Source organism: Haliotis rubra, unplaced genomic scaffold (assembly GCF_003918875.1).
Source record: "Haliotis rubra isolate DU_JTF1 unplaced genomic scaffold, ASM391887v1 Scf507, whole genome shotgun sequence".
NCBI lineage: Eukaryota > Metazoa > Mollusca > Gastropoda > Lepetellida > Haliotidae > Haliotis > Haliotis rubra.
The window spans coordinates 441,727-464,251 of NW_025767199.1; the positions used below are offsets into that span (position 1 = coordinate 441,727).

At 41.8% G+C, this 22,525-nt stretch overlaps 2 protein-coding genes across 3 annotated transcripts; both read right to left on the reverse strand.

The window, feature by feature from the left end:
- Positions 1-336: 336 nt before the first annotated feature.
- Positions 337-1,563, reverse strand: LOC124292100 (putative EGF-like and EMI domain-containing protein 1). The gene is made up of 2 exons (XM_046729141.1): positions 1,340-1,563; positions 337-494 (listed from the first exon to the last, which is right to left on the reverse strand). The coding sequence occupies exons 1-2, from the start codon at positions 1,467-1,469 to the stop codon at positions 337-339; spliced, it is 288 nt and encodes a 95-aa protein (XP_046585097.1). The 5' UTR covers positions 1,470-1,563.
- Positions 1,564-7,729: 6,166 nt separating this feature from the next.
- Positions 7,730-21,912, reverse strand: LOC124292108 (delta-like protein C). Of its 2 annotated transcripts, XM_046729154.1 has the most exons (5): positions 21,825-21,912; positions 21,158-21,310; positions 16,398-16,487; positions 8,911-9,000; positions 7,730-8,777 (listed from the first exon to the last, which is right to left on the reverse strand). In XM_046729154.1, exons 1-5 carry the CDS (start codon positions 21,868-21,870, stop codon positions 8,689-8,691), a joined length of 468 nt encoding a protein of 155 aa, XP_046585110.1. In that variant the 5' UTR covers positions 21,871-21,912; the 3' UTR covers positions 7,730-8,688. The 2 variants fall into 2 exon arrangements, 1 of the variants encoding a protein (XP_046585110.1); XR_006902359.1 differs by lacking the exons at positions 16,398-16,487; positions 21,158-21,310; positions 21,825-21,912 and adding an exon at positions 11,441-11,575.
- Between the last annotated feature and the right edge of the window lie 613 nt (positions 21,913-22,525).

Genomic DNA, 22,525 nt, shown 5'->3' on the forward strand with positions numbered 1-22,525 from the left:
CATTATCAGCAACAGGTAATAGATAACAAGTTTGTTTGTTGTTTAACGCCACATTATGCAATATTCCAGCTATATGAAGGCTGTCTGTAAATTATCGAGTCTGGACCAGGTAATCCAGTGATCAACAGCATGAGCAATTAGGAACCGATGACATGTGTCAACCAAGTCAGCTAGCCTGACCACCCAATCCCGTTAGCCACCTCTTACGACAAGCATGTGTTGGCAAAGACCAGTTCTAACCCGGATCTTCACGGTTGTCTCTTCATGAAGGCCACCACTGAAGAGCATTTATGGTTCGTGATTTGCAGGATTAGCAACCAAAATCACCCAAACATATTACCTTTTTTGACACCTGTCACCAGTGTATCCTGTTGGGCACGTGCAGCTGCCGCTGTCGCTGCTGCCGGTGGGGTCACATGTTCCTCCGTTCTCACAGGCGTGTTTGTCGGAACAAAATTGCCCGTACGACCCACCACCTTCAACAACACCGGACACTGAAACATGCAACAATGTGTGTTAAATATGCCCTCTGTCAATTAGAATAGACAGTGGACGGAATGGCAAATTTGCTGTTAAGGTGTGAAGATGTTCAGTTCTGTTTTATCAGTAAACAGTAAAAACTGTAAAAACTGCTCGAAGGGAAGGCATGGGCCCTTCTAATCAGTCTCACAGTCCCTGAACCACATTATTTTCCCTACTGCCTAGCTATCTCTGCAGTGCTAAAGCCCTAAATAAAGCAAGTCTAGATTCCCTCAGGTTCTGAATCTCTGGTCTCCCTGGGGCTCCTTTTCAATTTAAATGGGCTTGTTTGTTACCATCAAAATTATATATATTCAGAGATTAAGCATTAGTCTAGGGCCCATGGTATTTCGTAGTTGTTCACTTGAACTTCCAGACACCTTTGTATAGACTGTGGAATACCGGCCTTCAGGAAACTGGGAAAACGGGATGTGCAAACACACATACGACTAGCAGTGTCTGTCTTGTGACGTTTAGAATTGTGATTCAAATACACAACACAATTTTACGATTTGAAGTTCATCACAGTTTCCGATCGTACGTTTTATCTTTTTTTTCACAATATGTAGATTAGGTAACATTGTGGCTGTCGAATAACATATTTTGACAATCTGCAGCATTAGGTGCCTGACTCGAGGGTTCGAATACCGGACGGGACTCAACCCAACGAAAGTACTAGAATCTTGACTTTACTGGGGAAGTGTAATCACAAACGTAACATGTATTACAGAGCAAGTGTAATACCAGATATATCATGTGTTAAACTTTAAAAATGACAATCAAACAGATATTTTGTTAAAGAGTGCATATTAACACGCACCTGCAAGCAGAACAACTGCACCGAATGGAGACAAGCACATTTTCATCTTCTTGTTTACAGGAGTAGATGGAGCTCCGTACAGCTGGGGGGAACGACCTGGATCTGGCGGCTTTCTGTTAGGGTTGTACATTCAAAGGCTTTGTTGCTAGGGGTGAAAACAAAACATTGACGCTTCAGAAGTTTCTGTATTAAAAAATGCTGCATATATTGTTCACGGGTGCTGCTGTCAATACCGCCTTTTAGGAAGACGCGACTTTTGCCAATGGAAAATACAGTGAAGTGCAAAAGGTTCTGTACCAAAATGACAGTTGGTGAAATTTGTCATCACAAAATAATCGTGAAACCAAGCCACACTAATCGTAGAAATGCAAGAAGGAACCGATGCTTTAGTTCCATGAACTTCAGCCAATGGAATCTCCTTCAGGTCCGGGTTCGAATATTGGCCTTCAGTAACCCATGCTTGTCGTAAGAGGCGACTAACGGGATCGGGTGGTCAGGCCCGCTGACTTGGTTGACATATGTCATCGGTTCCCAGTCGCGCAGTGTTGTTGATCACTGGACTGTCTGGTCCAGACTCGATTATTTACAGACCGCCGCCATATAGCTGGAATATTGCAGAGTGCAGCGTAAAACTAAACTCACTCACTTCTTCAGCGGGTTATCAAGACTGGGTATGATCTGGCGGTGACATTTTTTACATTACTTAGTCAGATCAGGAAACGTGCGTTCAGCGTGATCACACTACACAAAGTGTACAGTATACATATGAAACAGGACACACAATTAAAAGATGCATAGGGTACAGGAGACATATGGTACATGTGATATAGGATACAGGAGACATATGGTACAGGGGACATAGGATACAGGAGACATAGGTACATGTGATATATGATACAGGAGACAAAGGATACAGGAGACAAAGGGTACAGGAAACATAGGGTACAGGAGACATAGGATACAGGAGACATATGGTACAGGAGATATAGGGTACAGGAGACATAGGGTACAGGAGATATATGGTACAGGAGACATAGGGTACAGGAGACATAGGGTACAGGAGACATAAGGTACAGGAAACATAGGGTACAGGAGACATAGGGTACAGGAAATATAGGGTACAGGAGACATAGGGTACAGGAAATATAGGGTACAGGAGACATAGGATACAGGAGACATATGGTACAGGAGACATAGGGTACAGGAGACATAAGGTACAGGAAACATAGGGTACAGGAGACATAGGATACAGGAGACATATGGTACAGGAGACATAGGATACAGGAGATATAGGGTAGAGGAGACATATGTACATGTGATATATGGTACAGGAGACATAGGGTCCAGGAGACATATGGTACAGGTGAAATAGGGTACAGGAGACATAGGTACATGTGATATATGGTACAGGAGATAAAGGACACAGGAGACATAGGTACATGTGATATATGGTACAGGAGACATAGGGTACAGGAGACATAGGGTACAGGAGACATAGGGTACAGGAGATATAGGGTACAGGAGACATAGGTACATGTGATATATGGTACAGGAGATAAAGGACAAAGGAGACATAGGTACATGTGATATATGGTACAGGATATATAGGATACAGGAGACATAGGGTACAGGAGACAGGGTACAGGAGACATAGGATACAGGAGACATAGGGTACAGGAGATATAGGGTACATGAGACATAGGGTACAGGAGACATAAGGTACAGGAGACATAGGGTACAGGAGACATAGGATACAGGAGACATAGGGTACAGGAGACATAGGGTCCAGCAGATACAGGGTACAGGAGACATAGGGTACAGGAGATATAGGTACATGTGATATATGATACAGGAGATATAGGACACAGGAGACATAGGTACATGTGATATATGATACAGGAGACATAGGTTACAGGAGACATAGGGTACAGGAGACATAGGATACAGGAGACATAGGGTACATGAGACATAGGGTACAGTAGACATAGGATACAGGAGACATATGGTACAATAGACAAAGTGAGTGAGTGAGTGAGCTTAGTTTTACGCAGCACTCAGCAATATTCCAGCGATATAGCGGCTGTCTGTAAATAATCGAGTCTGGACCAGACAATCCAGTGAGCAACAGGATGAGCATCGATCTGACAGGAGACAAAGGTTACATGACACATAGGGTACATGAGAAACGGGGTACAAGAGACATTGGGTACTGGACACATAGCGTACTGGAGATATATGGTGCAGGGGCATAGGGTACATAACGTATAGGGTACAGAGAGTGTAGGGTACATGATGCATATGGAACAGGATGCAGAGGGTACGGAAACTGCTGACATTTGCATGAAGAGTCCATGGTGGACAGTGGACACTTAGGACAGTGGACAGTGGGCAGTGGACACTTAGGACACAAACACCACTTCAAGTCTGGTAATGTGTGAAGCCAACGTGCTATTTTCACTGTGACCAATTATAACCTCAAACAGACGACACCTCGTGTCCTTGTATATGCCGTAGGTTGTGTATATGCCTCGCCAAAGCTAACATCGCATCGTTGCCGATGTATTTTACTTAACCTGACGTTTTGGTGTAGTTTATTTTGCTAGTTAGTGTACATGTTGATTGAATATACTCTAAAGAAGTTACGTTGTTGTTGAACGCTCGACTGAACAGCCTTTCACTAATTTTACATGTGTAAAGGCGGCCAGGGTCGTACAAAACAGCCTTTCCCGTTATAAGCAATGATGCGTGCAGTCTTTTGTCCCTCATATTTATCAATATCATGTTGGAAGTCCACACGTTGATTGTAGTCGCGTTATTTGTTGTGGCGTTGGTTTGTTGGAAAGTGGGAGCAAATGGGTGTGTGTTCATGTTACATCCCTGTCAGGACCACTGCTGAAGTTCATGTTACATCCCTGTCACGACCACTGCTGAAGTTCATGTTACATCCCTGTCAGGACCACTGCTGAAGTTCATGTTACATCCCTGTCAGGACCACTGCTGAAGTTCATGTTACAACCCTGTCAGGACCACTGGTGAAGTTCATGTTACATCCCTGTCAGGACCACTGCTGAAGTTCATGTTACAACCCTGTCAGGACCACTGCTGAAGTTCATGTTATATCCCTGTCAGGACCACTGCTGAAGTTCATGTTACATCCCTGTCAGGACCACTGCTGAAGTTCATGTTACATCCCTGTCAGGACCGCTCATCTAACACCCTGTCAGGACCACTGCTGAAGTTCATGTTACATCCCTGTCAGGACCACTGCTGAAGTTCATGTTACATCCCTGTCAGGTCCACTGCTGAAGTTCATGTTACAACCCTGTCAGGACCACTGCTGAAGTTCATGTTACATCCCTGTCAGGACCACTGCTGAAGTTCATGTTACATCCCTGTCAGGACCACTGCTGAAGTTCATGTTACATCCCTGTCAGGACCACTGCTGAAGTTCATGTTACATCCCTGTCAGGACCACTGCTGAAGTTCATGTTACATCCCTGTCAGGACCACCGCTGAAGTTCATGTTACATCCCTGTCAGGACCGCTCATCTTACACCCCTGTCACGACCACTGCTGAAGTTCATGTTACATCCCTGTCAGGACCACTGCTGAAGTTCATGTTACATCCCTGTCAGGTACACTGCTGAAGTTCATGTTACATCCCTGCCAGGACCACTGCTGAAGTTCATGTTACAACCCTGTCAGGACCACTGCTGAAGTTCATGTTACATCCCTATCAGGACCACTGCTGAAGTTCATGTTACATCCCTGTCAGGACCACTGCTGAAGTTCATGTTACATCCCTGTCAGGTCCACTGCTGAAGTTCATGTTACATCCCTGTCACGACCACTGCTGAAGTTCATGGTACATCCCTGTCAGGACCACTGCTGAAGTTCATGTTACATCCCTGTCAGGACCACTGCTGAAGTTCATGTTACATCCCTGTCAGGACCACTGCTGAAGTTCATGTTACATCCCTGTCAGGACCACTGCTGAAGTTCATCCCTGTACTGCTGAAGTTCATGTTAACACCCCTGTCAGGACCACTGCTGAAGTTCATGTTACATCCCTGTCAGGACCACTGCTGAAGTTCATGTTACAACCCTGTCAGGACCACTGCTGAAGTTCATGTTACATCCCTGTCACGACCACTGCTGAAGTTCATGTTACATCCCTGTCAGGACCACTGCTGAAGTTCATGTTACAACCCTGTCACGACCACTGCTGAAGTTCATGTTACATCCCTGTCAGGACCTGCTGAAGTTCATGAAGTTCATGAAGTTTACATCCCTGTCAGGACCACTGCTGAAGTTCATGTTACATCCCTGTCAGGACCACTGCTGAAGTTCATGTTACATCCCTGTCAGGACCACTGCTGAAGTTCATGTTACATCCCTGTCACGACTGCCTGCTGACCACTGCTGAAGTTCATGTTACATCCCCTGTCACGATCACCTGAAGTTCATGTTACATCCCTGTCAGGACCACTGCTGAAGTTCATGTTACATCCCTGTCAGGACCACTGCTGAAGTTCATGTTACAACCCTGTCAGGACCACTGCTGAAGTTCATGTTACATCCCTATCAGGACCACTGCTGAAGTTCATGTTACAACTGTCGGGACCACTGCTGAAGTGTCAGGACCACTGCTGAAGTTCATGTTACATCCCCTGTCAGGACCACTGTTCTGAAGTTCATGTTACACACCCTGTCAGGACCACTGCTGAAGTTCATGTTACATCCCTGTCAGGACTGAAGTTCAAGCTCATCTAACATCCCTGTCAGGACCACTGCTGAAGTTCATGTTACATCCCTGTCAGGACCACTGCTGAAGTTCATGTTACATCCCTGTCAGGTCCACTGCTGAAGTTCATGTTACAACCCTGTCAGGACCACTGCTGAAGTTCATGTTACATCCCTGTCAGGACCACTGCTGAAGTTCATGTTACATCCCTGTCAGGACCACTGCTGAAGTTCATGTTACATCCCTGTCAGGACCACTGCTGAAGTTCATGTTACATCCCTGTCACGACCACTGCTGAAGTTCATGTTACATCCCTGTCAGGACCACTGCTGAAGTTCATGTTACATCCCTGTCAGGACCGCTCATCTTACACCCCTGTCAGGACCACTGCTGAAGTTCATGTTACATCCTGTCAGGACCACTGCTGAAGTTCATGTTACATCCCATCCACTGTCAGGACCACTGTCAGGTACATTCAGGACCCTGAAGTTCATGTTACATCCCTGCCAGGACCACTGCTGAAGTTCATGCTACATCCCTGTCAGGACCACTGCTGAAGTTCATGTTACATCCCTGTCAGGACCACTGCTGAAGTTCATGTTATATCCGTGTCAGGACCACTGCTGAAGTTCATGTTACATCCCTGTCAGGACCACTGCTGAAGTTCATGTTACATCCCTGTCAGGACCACTGTTGAAGTTCATGTTACAACCCTGTCAGGACCACTGCTGAAGTTCATGTTACATCCCTATCAGGACCACTGCTGAAGTTCATGTTACATCCCTGTCAGGACCACTGCTGAAGTTCATGTAACATCCCTGTCAGGACCACTGGTGAAGTTCATGTTACATCCCTATCAGGACCACTGCTGAAGTTCATGTTACATCCCTGTCAGGACCACTGCTGAAGTTCATGTAACACCCCTGTCAGGACCACTGCTGAAGTTCATGGTACATCCCTGTCAGGACCACTGTGAAGTTCGTACTAGACGTACCTCTCTACAGTGATGTTAAGCTCTGAGTCAAACAATGAATAATTTAAACAGTTTTTATTCAGACTGAAATGAAATGAGACCCCCTCACCATAGGATTTACAAATGTTTGAACATTAAACTGTCAGCAAAGAAAACAGACAACCAAGCCACACTAATCGTAGAAATGCAAGAAGGAACCGATGCTTTAGTTCCATGAACTTCAGCCAATGGAATCTCCTTCAGGTCCGGGTTCGAATATTGGCCTTCAGTAACCCATGCTTGTCGTAAGAGGCGACTAACGGGATCGGGTGGTCAGGCTCGCTGACTTGCTTGACACATGTCATCGGTTCCCAGTTGTGTAGATCGATGCTCATGCTGTTGATCACTGGATTGTCTGGTACAGACTCGATTATTTACAGACCGCCGCCATATAGATGGGATATTGCTGAGTGCGGCGTAAAACTAAACTCCCTCCCTATTTCAGATTAGCGGATGAATACTACGTGGATACTACAAAGAACCTCCAAGTATTTGCATGAATGTTTACGATCTCAGAAACGGACAGAGTAAGTATTGGTAACGGCCCATTTATCCCTTTCTGTAGTTAGTGAGAGAAGAAGCAGATCAAGTTGTGCTTTCATTGAGCCGCTAAAAGACACCTGCCAGATCTTAACTCTGTGAATGCATGTCTTTACTTTGTGAATGCATATCACTTAATTGTGAATGCATATCACTAAATTGTGAATGCATGTCTTTAAGCTGTGAATGCCTGTATTTAAAATGTGAATGCATCTATTTAACCTGTGAATGCATATCTCTACGTTGTGAAGGCATGTCTTTACACTGTGCATGCTTGTTAAACATAGAGACAATGCATGTGTTTTGAAACATACACCATGCAGATGTTCCGTGCTCGTGACGTTTGACACGTGACAAACATACCAAGTCATGAGGGTTTTACTGATGAACAAACGACACACCAGACTAGTGACATCTAATACCATCAAAACATCTAAATTACTGTAATACAGACAGAAATTTGAACAGCCAGGTTAGTGGTGATGCATTGGTCTGGAGAGACATTTATTCAGAGCTTTAAGGTCACAGGCCCAAACAGATGATCCAGCTGTAATTTGAACGAAGAAATACAAAAACGACAACACACCAAAAATATATAATATGAAATATAATATATAATATTTTAAATATTGTAAATATTAACATTAGCAAATAAAGGGTTATTATGATAATAGTGTTCTGTATACTGTATCCTTCATGGAGAAACTTGCGTACAGATCGTTAGTAGACGATACTCCTTTTCCAAACATGCCTAACTTCAAAGAAAAGCAACATAATTGAATTTCTTTCACCTGTGTCTTACAGTTTCCATCTTGGGATTAAGGCAGTCAGCAGAAATGGTTTAACTGGTGATGAATTATACTTTCACCAAAGTTCATGTGACCCTTCAAGGAACAAGATGCAATCAAACGAAAATATAAAAAACATTTGTAAGCTGATATGTAGGCTGATGTGCAGACTCATTGGTTGGCCTATATGTAGGCTGATATGTAGGGTGATTGGTAGGCTGATATGTAGGCTGATTTTGGCTGATTGTAGGCTGACTGTAGGTCTCTACGCCTTCATGGTAAGCTGCACAACGACACACATCAGTACCGTCGCAGGAAAAGTGATCACGTGATCTGCTCCGGACAAAACACTCTCTGTAAAGGAATTATCAGATTATGAAAGTGTACAAATCCATTTGCTTGTACCAAAAATGTTACTGAATAAGCAATTCTATAATTATTTCGCAGCTGTTGAATTATGTAGGCATAAGAGAAAAAAGCACCTCACCACACTTTCCCCCAGTGTAACCCGCCGTACATTTGCAGCCCCGGGCTTCGCACGTGCCTTTGTTCTTACAGTCGGCGTTGGTGTTGCAGGCTGAAACAGATGATAGTGACGTCACACATGATGCTGATACATCTGAAGGTGTCTTTCCTACTTATGAAACAACAAAGGGGTTTATGGCGGGAGAGTCATGCTCGGCAGGAGACATACCGAAGTGTGACCCGATCTTCTCACAACACAACAGGCTACAGTTGGACAAAGCATTCTTAGAGCTAAGGTGATCGTAATCCCATAATTTAACATAGACTTACGACAGTTGGAGTGCTAAGGTGATCGTAACTCACATACCTTAACATAGACTTAAGACAGTCGGAGTGCAAAGGTGATCGTAACTCACATACCTTAACGTAAACTTACGACAGTCGGAGTGCTAAGGTGATCGTAACTCACATACCTTAACGTGGACTTACGTCAGTCGGAGTGCTAAGGTGATCGTAACTCACATACTTTAACGTAGACTTACGACAGTTGGAGTGCTAAGGTGATCGTAACTCACATACCTTAAAGTAAAAATACGACAGTTGGAGTGCTAAGGTGATCGTAACTCACATACCTTAACGTAGACTTACGACAGTTGTAGTGCTAAGGTGATCGTAACTCACATACCTTAACATAGACTTACGACAGTCTTATGGCTAAGGTTACTCTGTACAACGCCATATTAACTACCAGGCAAAAGAAAGTTATCTCTTTTAAAGTAATTGTATTAAAAATACAAAAACTTCTTTGGTACAGGTTTGAACCCAAGCAGAACACTTTTGCCTAAACACAACATGGTTCCGATAGCAACTCAGCTCTCCGAAAGCGTCATACGAATCGTACATTTTAAAAAGTGAAAAACGTATTAGTGGAACATTGGTCCAAAAGCACGTGCTTGCTTGTGGCATAAATGCCAATGTTGGGCGGAGCAAGCATGCAGTAACCACAAAACCACCACGAATAGGCCAACACTTACGCAAGCGGAGGGCAATCGACGGGGCGTCACAAAAACCTTGAACTGCAGTCAGGCCACCATTCACAAATTGGTTAACCACTACCAGAAAACAGGCCATATTGGAAGATGAAGAGCCTCGACACCGGCCAGAGTCCGTACATCCGGCACATCCACCTCCGGCACAGATTCGTGACCAGATGGTGGCCACATGAATACGTGCAAACACCTAGTTGCGGGTACAGCAACGTGCAGTAAACTTGGACAAAGTACTGTGACTATGTGTGTCCCAGTCCACCCAGCTGTGAATGGGTACCTCGTTAGGATGAGAAAGTCACAATAACTCGGTGCGCCTAGTGGCTGCAAGAGTTTTATACTCCCCAGGGAGTTGAGATTGATAATACGATATGCCGTTGAGATTAACATCCAGTGATCGAGGGAAAATATACCAGCGCGTTGAGCAAGCACTAGTTGCCTGGATATGTATAAATATATATAAATATCATATAATAAATAAAATAACCTGTTTACCTGCCTGACATCTCTTTACATATCGGTTGTATCTGTTTACCTGTTTGCTTGACATCTCTTTACATATAGGTGGTACATGTTTACCTGCTTGAAATCTCTTTGCATATAGGTTGTATCTGTTTACCTGCCTGACATCTCTTTACACATAGATTGTATCGTTTTACCTGTCTGACATCTCTTTACATATAGGTTGTATCTGTTTACCCGCTGGACATCTCTTTACACATAGATTGTATCGTTTTACCTGTCTGACATCTCTTTACAGATACATTGTATCTGTTTACCTGCTTGACATCTCTTTACATATAGGTTGTATCTGCTTACCTGCTTGACATCTCTTTACATATAGGTTGTATATGTTTACCTGTTTGACATCTCTTTACATATCGGTTGTATCTGCTTACCTGCCTGACATCTCTTTACATATAGTTTGTATATGTTTACCCGCGTGACATCTCTTTACATATAGGTAGAATCTGTTAACGTGCCTGACATCTCTTTACATATAGGTTGTATCTGCTTACCTGCTTGACATCTCTTTACATATAGTTTGTATATGTTTACCCGCGTGACATCTCTTTACATATAGGTAGAATCTGTTTACGTGCCTGACATCTCTTTACATATAGGTTGTATCTGTTTACCTGCTTGACATCTCTTTACATATAGGTTGTATATGTTTACGTGCGTGACATCTCTTTCTACATATAGGTAGAATCTGTTAGGTTGTACTGCCTGACATCTCTTTACATATAGGTTGTATCTGCTTACCTGCCTGACATCTCTTTACATATAGTTTGTATATGTTTACCCGCGTGACATCTCTTTACATATAGGTAGAATCTGTTAACGTGCCTGACATCTCTTTACATATAGGTTGTATCTGTCTACGTGCTTGACATCTCTTTACATATAGGTAGAATCTGTTAACGTGCCTGACATCTCTTTACATATAGGTTGTATCTGTCTACGTGCTTGACATCTCTTTACATATAGGTTGTATATGGTTACCTGCTTGACATCTCTTCCCTTCATATCCAGCTGGACAAGAGCACGCTCCCCCAGTCACTGTGGTGTTGCAGGTGCCCCCGTTGGCGCAAGGATGCGCAGTGGAACATACATCCCCGGAAACCACCGCAGGCGGTGTGACGGACTCTGCTAAAACACGAACTGCCGTCTTAACATCCTCGTCTATCCTTTTCGTAATGTTATGTGGGGCGGTGGGATAGCATAGTGGTTAAAGCGTTCACTTGTCACACCAAAAACCCAGGTCGATTCCCCACATGGGTACAATGTGTGAAGCCCATTCCTTGTGTTCCCCGCCGTGATATTGCTGGAATATTGCTAAGTTGCGTAAAACTTAACTCACTCACTCACTCACGCACTTCATATGTATCCTGTTCTTAATATCTCGCTCTGGTAAACGTCAAGAATATATATGTGCAGTCACTGTGTACCAGATCAGAGTGAGAATTAGATGTGGACGAAATATTATACTGAACAAGGTTTCATTTCAAAAGCAAGTAATACTATTTCGCTTGATGATCATGAATATAGATGAATGCTACACCATCGCCTTTACACCAGGATAGGGGTCCTTTGACTACTGCGTTCATCCATGACCTATCACTAGATGATAGATAAACGCAACGTCAGAAGGTTGACTCAATCTGAATGCCTCATTGTTAGTAGACCGAAGGGTGGGGTATGTTGGTCTATATGAATCCTAAATTACAAAGTAATCACAGAGCTAATACAACGAGAACAAAACCGACAACATTTATCATTTGTGCCTTGGATCGTGCAGGTGCGAAATCCTTCCTTCGTTTATTTTTTGCTGTTGTCACAATTAATTAGGTGTGAAGCATACCCTTAAAAAAGTAATTAAAAAACGAACCGCTGAAGATGTATTAAATGTATTGAGATGTACATAAGTCGATTGAGCTTGAACATAGATGAAGGAAAATCGACACAGAGGTTAACATATATATTGTTGTCATTGGCAGCATGAATCCAATTCACACACTGCACACATGCGGTCAGTACCTGGTGACACCATCCCTTTCACTGCTCGACACTGCCTTGGTGGCTTCATGATTCCTCCTGTAACGTATTGTCAAGCCCTGCAAGTGTCTGAGGACGATGGTGACGTTGACTGCTTTAAATGCTGGTCTTTCCTTGAGAGCTCTCACCTTGTCGTCAGACACCTTAAGTTTCACAATAACAGGGCGTGGTTGATCATCGTTTTGACGTAGCTTTCCAAGTCGCTGAGTACGGTGAATGTCACACCTCTGCCATTTTTGAAAGGTTAAATTTTCATGAAAGACTGAAAGGACCTATTCTTTACAAGCCATGGATTTCTCGTTTTCTGATTCTGACACACCATACAGAATAACATTATCACGTCAGCTATATGACTCTAACTTATCCAGTTCATCATCTACACGAGAAAATCTCAAGGACACACCGTCCGCTTTCTCAGTTAGGGCATTAATATCGTTGCACATAACATCATGGTTCTGTTTAACCTCGTTAATGGCTGACTTTAACTCACTAACCCTTTTATCCAAATCAATACATTTCGAGTTGATCGCTTTAACTTCGGATTTCATGTCGGATAGTCCTGATTTGACGTTACGTAGCTCGCTCATAAAAGTATCTCTCAACTCTTCCAGTGTAAGCGGGTCGGGTTCAGATTCGACGTCGTTGGAACACACCAATAACTGTGGTTTGACCTCTTAACAAGCAAGCCTGGTGTGCACGTGGAGCATGAGGCGATGTCATAGACAAAACTAGGTCACATTCAAAACTCATGACGTCACACACTGCACAGAGGAATGTCGTTTCTTTCGGCAAATATGCATGAACATTTAATTTTTCACACCAATTTATAGCACAGAAAGATGCTGATAAATGGATCCCCAACAGTATGAAGCAGGTAAACAGTCTAAATTCCGAGCCGGCCATGTGTGGCGAGTACTCACTAGTATTAATGTCTAAGTCGCCACAAGGTCATTTTGCCGGATCCAGCCGGATCCAGCCGGAGCAGATGTTGACTGGCTCATCCAAGTCACGTGGTCACCGTTAGGTACGAGATAGATAGGACATCACAGGTCAGGAAAGGTCAATGAAAGGTGTGTGTTTTAATGTAGGTGTGCAATCTTGTAGAATACCCTTCATGAGACGAGAAAACAAAAGGAAAGTGTCATCAATAAAGGAATGTATAGCATACTGTCATGAATAGATAGACAGTCTAGTTCAAAAGGGTGCGCGCAAGGACGAGATAGTCATCTCACCCTGCATTGACTATAACGCTGAATGCAGCCGGAAACTATTGTTAACCATTTGTAAAGAAGGCGGTCTTCACCGTTGGCTTCCACGGGCGGCAGGCCAGAACATGCGTCACACAGGTAACACATCTTGAACTGAACTGTCAGCAGTCTCAAAGGACATTGGCGCATACGCAACAGATCACAAAACCTAAGGAGAGAGGGTTGGAGGCAGGGAGGGGGTGTCAGCAGGGTGATATTCATGTATAACCGTGGATACTTGAAAAAGGCGCCTTCAGAGGAATGGTTTATTCGCAAGCTGATATTGTCTTGCTTATTTCTAAGGAGACTTGGGGGGCGGCAGGCTGGGTTGAGAGGATGAGGAGACTATTGTAAACATGAAACACGTTTCTCGCCACTAACATATATAACAGATTGCTTCTGTCTCTCTCCTAATGACGATGACTTTCATGGTGTTAAATTTACACATGAACTAATCAGTTGTATTAGTGAACCATGTGTATTTCGAACCATTAAATATCACGCTCTGAACTAAAACCTTATACATACTTTAGTTGAGACGGTTAAAGTCAAACTTTTCATCACGTTACGTTTAAAGGGAAAAGCTAGCGTGGACTACAATTTAAACATCGGGTTCAACTATTCATGTCGGGGCAGGACTGAATAATTCAGCGCCTTCTTTACAAATGGTTAACAATAGTTTCCGGCTGCATTCAGCGTTAAAGTCAATGCAGGGTGAGATGACTATCTCATCCTTGCGCGCACCCTTTTGAACTAGACCGTCTATCTATTCATGACAGTATGCTATACGTTAATTTATTGATAACACTTTCCTTTTGTTTTCTCGTCTCATGAAGGGTATTCTTCAAGATTGCATGCCTGCATTAAAACACACACCTTTCATTGACCTTCCCTGACCTGCGATATCCTATCTATCTCGTACCTGACGGTGACCACGTGACTTGGATGAGCCAATCAACATCTGCTCCGGCTGGATCCGGCTGGATCCGGTAAAATGACCTTGTGGCGACTTAGACATAACTACTCTCACTGTATCTGTGAAGTGTGATTTGTCGGGTACCCCTCGGGTGGGCGAAAGATCCAATTCTGGCTCTATACACCTCGATTGCAATCATATTCACGGGTAGAATATGTGATCATACACTTACGGACACACTACACCAGGAAGGTGTATATAAAGGTTTGGTTTTACAGAACAATTCAAGAAAATATCTCTCTGCTCAACACCACATCTCCCGCCACCAAGGACTCAAGATTAGTCCTCTCAAACTTAATGATTAATGAAGGAAGACGTATGTCCATCGACAGATATAACATAATTTGCCCATTGTGTAAATTATCTGTTGACAATGACATTCATTTCTTATTTGTCTGTCCATCTTACATAGATTTACGTAAACAATATATTCCTGAATGTTACCTCTCCAAGTCACCTGCTGTAGCATTTAAACAATTCCCGTCTACTAATGACAACTGTATCAACTTAAAACTATCACAATACATTTACAATGCAATGTCTAAGCGTGATATTCTGTTAAAATCATCGCTGTGTTCAAGCTGTATGTGAAAGTATAATGCATTCACCTCCTGTAATGTGTATGGGCCGGAGGCCTGAAATACAATAAACATCTTTGACTTTGACTTTGAATTCATCACTGAACCAAACGCGTTGCCATTTCCCCAGGTTCCATGCCTGTACCCTTCTGCACCATTGGACACGTCATTGTCGGTGTAGTCGTGTCAGGACAGGTTCAACTTTTTCTCGATATGCTCGAATCCCCTCTTCTCTCAGACGATTTCTGATGGTTTGGTCGGAAATTCGTCGAAGACCAGACACCTGTCCTGCAGTGTCCGTTGCCGTAGCAAATCGGTGACCACCCGGACGAATCGGTCCTGAGCAGGAGTGGTCATCAACTGCTGGGACGATCTTGGGTCGAATTGAAGCGGGTATGCCGAAGTCATAATCGAGATATGGGGTTGTGGTGGACGTTGAAGTGTCTTGCATAGGCAGACTGAGACTCTCCTGCTTCCAAACTTCCAATGGCGATATTACGATCAGTAGCATTCACTCTTGGCATTTTATATGTTCGTTTACTTTGTAAATTTCGTAATGAAATGATGAATTTGGCTTGGCATTTTTTAGTCGATGTCTCTTCAGATACATTGCACGTGTTTCCGACACATTGCACGTGCATTACATAACAATCACACCATGATTAACGAGATTCAAACGTAGGAACTGTCTAAATGACGACTGCTGTCAAAATATATCTAAACTAACTGCTGAAAACGACAGTGCGTTTCTTTTTTTTAAGAGTATACCTAGGACACCAGTCACGGTTAGCGTCTCTGTTTTCGACAAATATTCAAATGTTTGGGACAAGTGATCTGCAACACTGCCTCAACATATATATAAAGAATTAGTTTCAGACTGTGAAAAACGGTCAGAGGGAGTTTACAGTTGACGTAGTTCCCTATATAATGATGGAAAACGCCCCTGTATCGTTCAGAAAAGGAACACTCTGAATGGGGGAAAGACATTTGCTGGAGTTACGGCGTGTCTTATGATTGCGTTATCGTGTGCTTGAAGAACATTAAAAACAGTAAAAAACTTTCCTTTCTCACGCTCTGTATAACAAATGGGTTAATCAACTTACCACACTTTCCTCCTGTGTACCCTGGTGCGCAAATACAGGCCTCTCTTCGACATGTGGCCCCATTCATGCAGTCTGCACCCGTGGAGCACTCTGTTTATTATCCAAAAAGAGATTAAATGTAAACCTAAAGACGTCGGAATTTAAAGACTTTCACTTGAAAAACAAGAAAGGATTAAACTACAGACGTTATAATTTAAAGACATTCACTTGAAAAACAAGAAAGGATTTATTGTAAAACTACAGACGTCATAATTGTAAAGACATTCACTTGAAAAACAAGAAAGGATTTATTGTAAAACTAAAGACGTCATAATTTAAAGACATTCACTTGAAAACAAGAAAGGATTTATTGTAAAACTACAGACGTCATAATTTAAAGACATTCACTTGAAAAACAAGAAAGGATTTATTGTAAAACTACAGACGTCATAATTTAAAGACATTCACTTGAAAAACAAGAAAGGATTTATTGTAAAACTACAGACGTCATAATTTAAAGACATTCACTTGAAAAACAAGAAAGGATTTAATGTAAAACAATAGACGTCGGAGTTTAAAGACAATCAGTTGTAAAACAGGGAGCGGTCAGAATTTAAAGACATTCCGTTGAAAAACACTCTGACGGATTTGGTGTAAAACTATTGACGTCGGAGTTGAAAGACATTCGGTTGAAAAACATGAAGGGATTTGATGTAAAACTATAGTCGTTGGAGTTGAAAGACATTCAGTTGAAACGTCAGAGTGTAAAGGCTCAAAGTTACCCATTTTTGACAATATTGTGGCCTATATTATACATATTGGTGCATATGCACTTACTTTAGCTTCCTATTGGTACAATAATAGACTTATTATCCCTTACGACTTTCCTGCAATAGAGAATAGAAACTTCGAAGCGAACAGCTTCCAAACAGAGAAAACTTGCCATATGTGGAATTTAATATTGCAATCTAAAGACGTAATTTTTTGGGAATACATTATATGGTAGCTTCCCTGTGTGCTGATAGTTAGTTTTATTGAGAGAAATGCATTATATATTTTTAGAGAAGTGTCGTGTGAAATAGTGCCTTTAAAGACATTTAGTTGAAAAACAAGAAGGGATTTGATGAGAAACCATAGACATCGGAGATTAAAGACATTGTCTTTGTTTGCGAACACCATTACCGAACAAGAAATTGGGACATAAAGGACAGTAACAATAATCTCCCCCCAACGAATGACTCGACATGAAGTCTACAATAAACTAATTGCAGATATTTTCACAGTTGTTGAATGCCTACTGACTGCATATGAAAATATGGATGACTGCTTCTGGTTTATTGCATAGACGTTCGATGTAGATCCTGCACCAAGGCCAAGCTCGGGTGAGTAGAACGAAGTAAATAAGGCGTGTATAGGCATGACGTGCCTTGATAAGATCATCCTGACATTATCAATAGCAGCTTACAGATAATAAGTCTGCTTGTTTGTTAAACGCCACACCCATATTCCGGCCATATGACGTCGGTCTGTAAATAATCGAGTCTGTACAAGACAATCCAGTGATCAACATCATGTGTATTGATGTACACAATTGGAATACGATGACATGTGTCAACCAAGCCAGCGAGTCTGACCACCCGATCCCGTTAGTCGCCTCTTACGACAAGCATGGGTTAGTGAAGGCCCATTCTAACCTGTATATACTACGGTAGAAATAAGGTTAAAGAGGATACTGACAAACTGACTGGATACTAATTTCAAAAAGCTCATTGCTTCAGTGGACCTTTATTCTCTGCTCACTACGTCAAAGAGTCGTCGGGTGGTCTGTGCTTGGAACTATATTCTTACTAAAAGAAGGGGCTGTTCAATATAAAATCTGTCACAACAATTGATATTTTATATCTTTAATGAGAATAATTAATTTAACAGTGTAACAGGAACATCTGACTTGCATTAGCCGTTGAACGTCAGATGACCATAGCTTTTGTTAGATGCTTGACCAAAGCGCCCTTCTGTCCATCACGTCATTAACCATGAAAGGTTGAGCTAATTCACATTATCTGAAGGCATACCATTATCCATACAATAGCACAATCTTATTCCCTTCTCATCTGTATACTCTGTGCAGCTTAATCTCACACTGTATACTCCACCCTGTAATCTCTCCTTTGGGTCAGTTCATTATGCCAGACAGGTAAATGCCACGTGTTGTTTTAACTAATTGTAGGTGTACTGGGCTGTAGGGGAACTGGGCTGTAGGGGTTTTGGGAGACAACCCGTAAATCCGATTCTATTCAATCACGGATTCGACGAAGCGTACTCTTTCTCAAACACCAATATGCCATCTTGGTTCATTCCACCTCATATTAGCATCGTACTGCCATTACAACTGCTGTTATGATATATTGCCACCATTCTAGTATATTTATAATGCCACTGTAATTGTTCAACCTTTGCATCTGTACTACTACTCTATTGTAAAGCGCCATTGTTATTCCTTTATACTAGGTATTGATTTCTAAGCCTAGTAATTTTAGAATACAATTCTCAATTGCATGCTGTTATATCCGGAGAATTCTTCTCGACATTATGAGCGACTTTGGACTTGTCATACAGCGGTGAACTGAACTTTATTTACACTCCGGCCGCGTTCTGCGGCATTAGAGGTACAAGTAAACAGCATGATGTACAACTTAAATACAAGTATGAAACATATCGCTCGGTTGCAAGAATATACTGTCTGTACATACATTTAACCAGTTAAATGAACAATGTTACACCCATGCCTTAATGGTTATCTTTTGTGGGGGCGTTGCTTAAAATGAGAAATTATTATTTTGCAAAATATTGCTAATTTCCCAATTGTTCCTAGTTTGTTAGAGTGAAAAAGCTGGTTCATTTTGTGTATATTCGGATTTCTACAGAAATAGCTGTTAATATATTTTTTGCTTTCTTGGGCCAAAGTAGGGCAAATAAACAAAAAGTTTATCATCTCCAATACCGATTGCATTACAGAGAGTACATATCCTTTCATTTGTGCGAGTTTTGCTCCATCGTCCTGTTTCAATTGGTACATAATGGTTTGAAGTTCTGAAATTAAGTAACGCCCTCCGGTTATTATAATGTAATAAACTCAGATAGGTTCCATATTTCAATTCAGAATTTTAAAAATTATTATAAATAGCGCCTCTTGAAGATTTTTCTGTGTTTGATATCCAGGTCTGTAGATGATTTGTTTCAGTCTGTTTACAACAAGTGCTTTAAGACTATTTTTATTAGGACATGCCTGTGTAGCCCAAATATCACTCATTCAAATTTTGTCAAAAGGGTTCTTTAATACAGGCAAGCCATTTATAGCCAGATGTGTTACAAGTTGTATCATTATAGAGTATTTTATCAACTAGGAGAGAGAATTTAGAAGCCTTTCCTGAAATGAGTTTTCCCCAAAAGACTAGCATTCGTGATTTAATTTCAATTTCCAGCGGATATCTCCCCAGTTCCCCATAAACCATGAAAGAGGGGGTGCTGTTTCTTAATGAGAGGAGTTCCTTTAGAAATTTTAGTAGAATATTTTCTACCCAAGAATTATTACTAACACCCCACAAAACCCTATAAAGAACAGGGGCAACTAAACCTTCGAATAGTCGTAACTGACAATCCCATGACAAATTAAGTAATCTACCCTTGCTTAAAATAGAATTCATAGTTTTGGTGGCCTTCTCGGCGAGATTCTTTTTTATTAAGGTGAATGTATTATTTTTTTGCATTGTCATTCCTAGGTATTTATAAGAAGGCACATTCTCTATAATGTGATTTCCAATTTTGAAAAAGTATTTATAATCTTTTTGGAACCACCAAATATAAGTATTGTTATTAAAATTTATATTAAGTCTCCATGTTTTACAGTATTTATCAAAGCAATCTTACATATGCTGTAAATCATTTGGGTCTGATGCTAGTAGAACGGTGTCGTCGGCATACAACAAAACAAATAGATTTATCATAGTTTCTAATCGGTTGTTAAAATCATCAGGATGTAATTCCACTCCTTTCCAGTTGTCATTTTGTAGATTATATTCGAGATCATTCAGAAATATTAAAAATAGTATCGGTGATAAATTTTCACCTTCACGAACGCCAGACATACATGGGAAGAAACTGGTCTTCTCTCCATTACATGATGCACAAGATTTGATATTTTGATACATGTTATGAATAACTTTAAAGAAAGCCGAGGATCACCCCATCGTGTTTGCTTAAGCTTTTTCGTCTTAAAAACTGTATCAGATCGACGGATCCCTGTAAGATCACGTTTCAATTTTATAGCGATATAATTTTACAAAATGTATTTTATTGTACAAAATAAAAATTATACAATTCACATCAAGCATTCTTTTCCTTCTTAATTTAATAGAAAACCATTCGGTTAAAAAGAATGTGCTCTTAACAACGTATGTTATTTTTAGTCCAAAGTCACATTAAACTTTTCCATTATTCCCAATTCAACTAGACGTTAACAAAGCATTGTGATCATCGTTCACTGGTTTCTGTTTAGTACGAAGCTGTCTTTTCAGCCTCTCGAGGGCATAGTCATTTGGATGGTACCAAACTATCTTATCGGAGCTGGACTAATGTGATTTCAGCATTGTCGTGCTCAGCTTTCAATATCCCAATAAATGGGTAAAGATTTAGATGCTTACGTTCAAGTCTTTTCGTGAATGCTGCCCCTGAAGAACATTTATGGTTTGTGATTTGCAGGCTTAGCAACCAAAACATATTACCTTTTTGACACCTGTCACCAGTGTAATTTGTTGGGCAAGTGCACCTGCCGCTGTCGCTGTTGCCGGTGGGGTCACATGTTCCTCCGTTCTCACAGGCGTGTTTGTCGGAACAAAATTGTCCGTACGACCCACCACCTTCAACAACAGCGGACACTGAAACATGCAACAATGTGTGATAAATGTCCCCTCTGTCAACTAGAATAGACAGTGGACGGAATGGCAAATATGCTATCAAGGTGTGAAGATGTTCAGTTCTGTTTTATCGGTGTACAGTAAAACTTTGATTTGCCGAAGATACGGTTGTCTCGAAGGGTAGCCATGGACTCTTCGTATTTCCTCTCTCTAAATATTCTTAGAAGTTCACTTCAGCGCAAGGGTAAACTATAAACTGCAGGTTACCAGCTGTAGTCAACCGAGAATACGGGACATTGAATGTAAAAAGAGGAATCAAGCACATAGAAGATGACTTGCTATGTCCGACTAGTGGCGTTGGGAATTGAATAATTGGAAAGCATGTAGACTTGTCGGGGAAGAAGTAAACCGTATTTAGGCTTACACCAGTACTCTGTAATATGCTTGTCTTGAACACTTCACTTGGCAATAAAGCTTGGTACTGACATTCTTATTCCATGATCCATTACTTCTGTGGAAGAGTATGAACACTCACCTGCAAGCAGAACAAGAGCACCGAATGGGGACAAGCAAGTTGTCATCTTGTTGCAGGGACAGGAGTAGATGGAGCTCCGTACAGCTGGGATGACGCACTGGCTGGTAGCGTTGTGTTAGGGTTGTGCATTTAAAGGATTTATTGCCAAGGGAAAATAAAACAGTAACGCTTCAGAAGTTTCAGTTTAAAAATATGCTGCACATATTGTTCACGGATGACGCTGTCAGTATCGCTTTTCAGTGAGACGAGCCTCTTGACAATGGCAAATACAATGATGCGCAGGAGAATTAGGGTACAGGAGACATAGGGTACAGGAGGCATAGGCTACAGGAGGCATAGGCTACAGGATATATAGGGTACAGGAGATAATATAGAGTACAGGAGACATAGGGTACAGGAAATAATATAGAGTACAGGAGACATAGGCTACAGGAGACATAGAGTACAGGGGACATAGGCTACAGGAGATGATATAGGGTACAGGAGACATAGGGTACAGGAGACATAGGGTACCGGAGGCATAGGGTACAGGAGGCATAGAGTACAGGAGACATAGGCTACAGGATATATAGGGTACAGGAGATAATATAGAGTACAGGAGACATAGGGTACAGGAAATAATATAGAGTACAGGAGACATAGGGTACAGGAGATGATATAGAGTACAGGAGACATAGGGTACAGGGGACGTAGGGTACAGG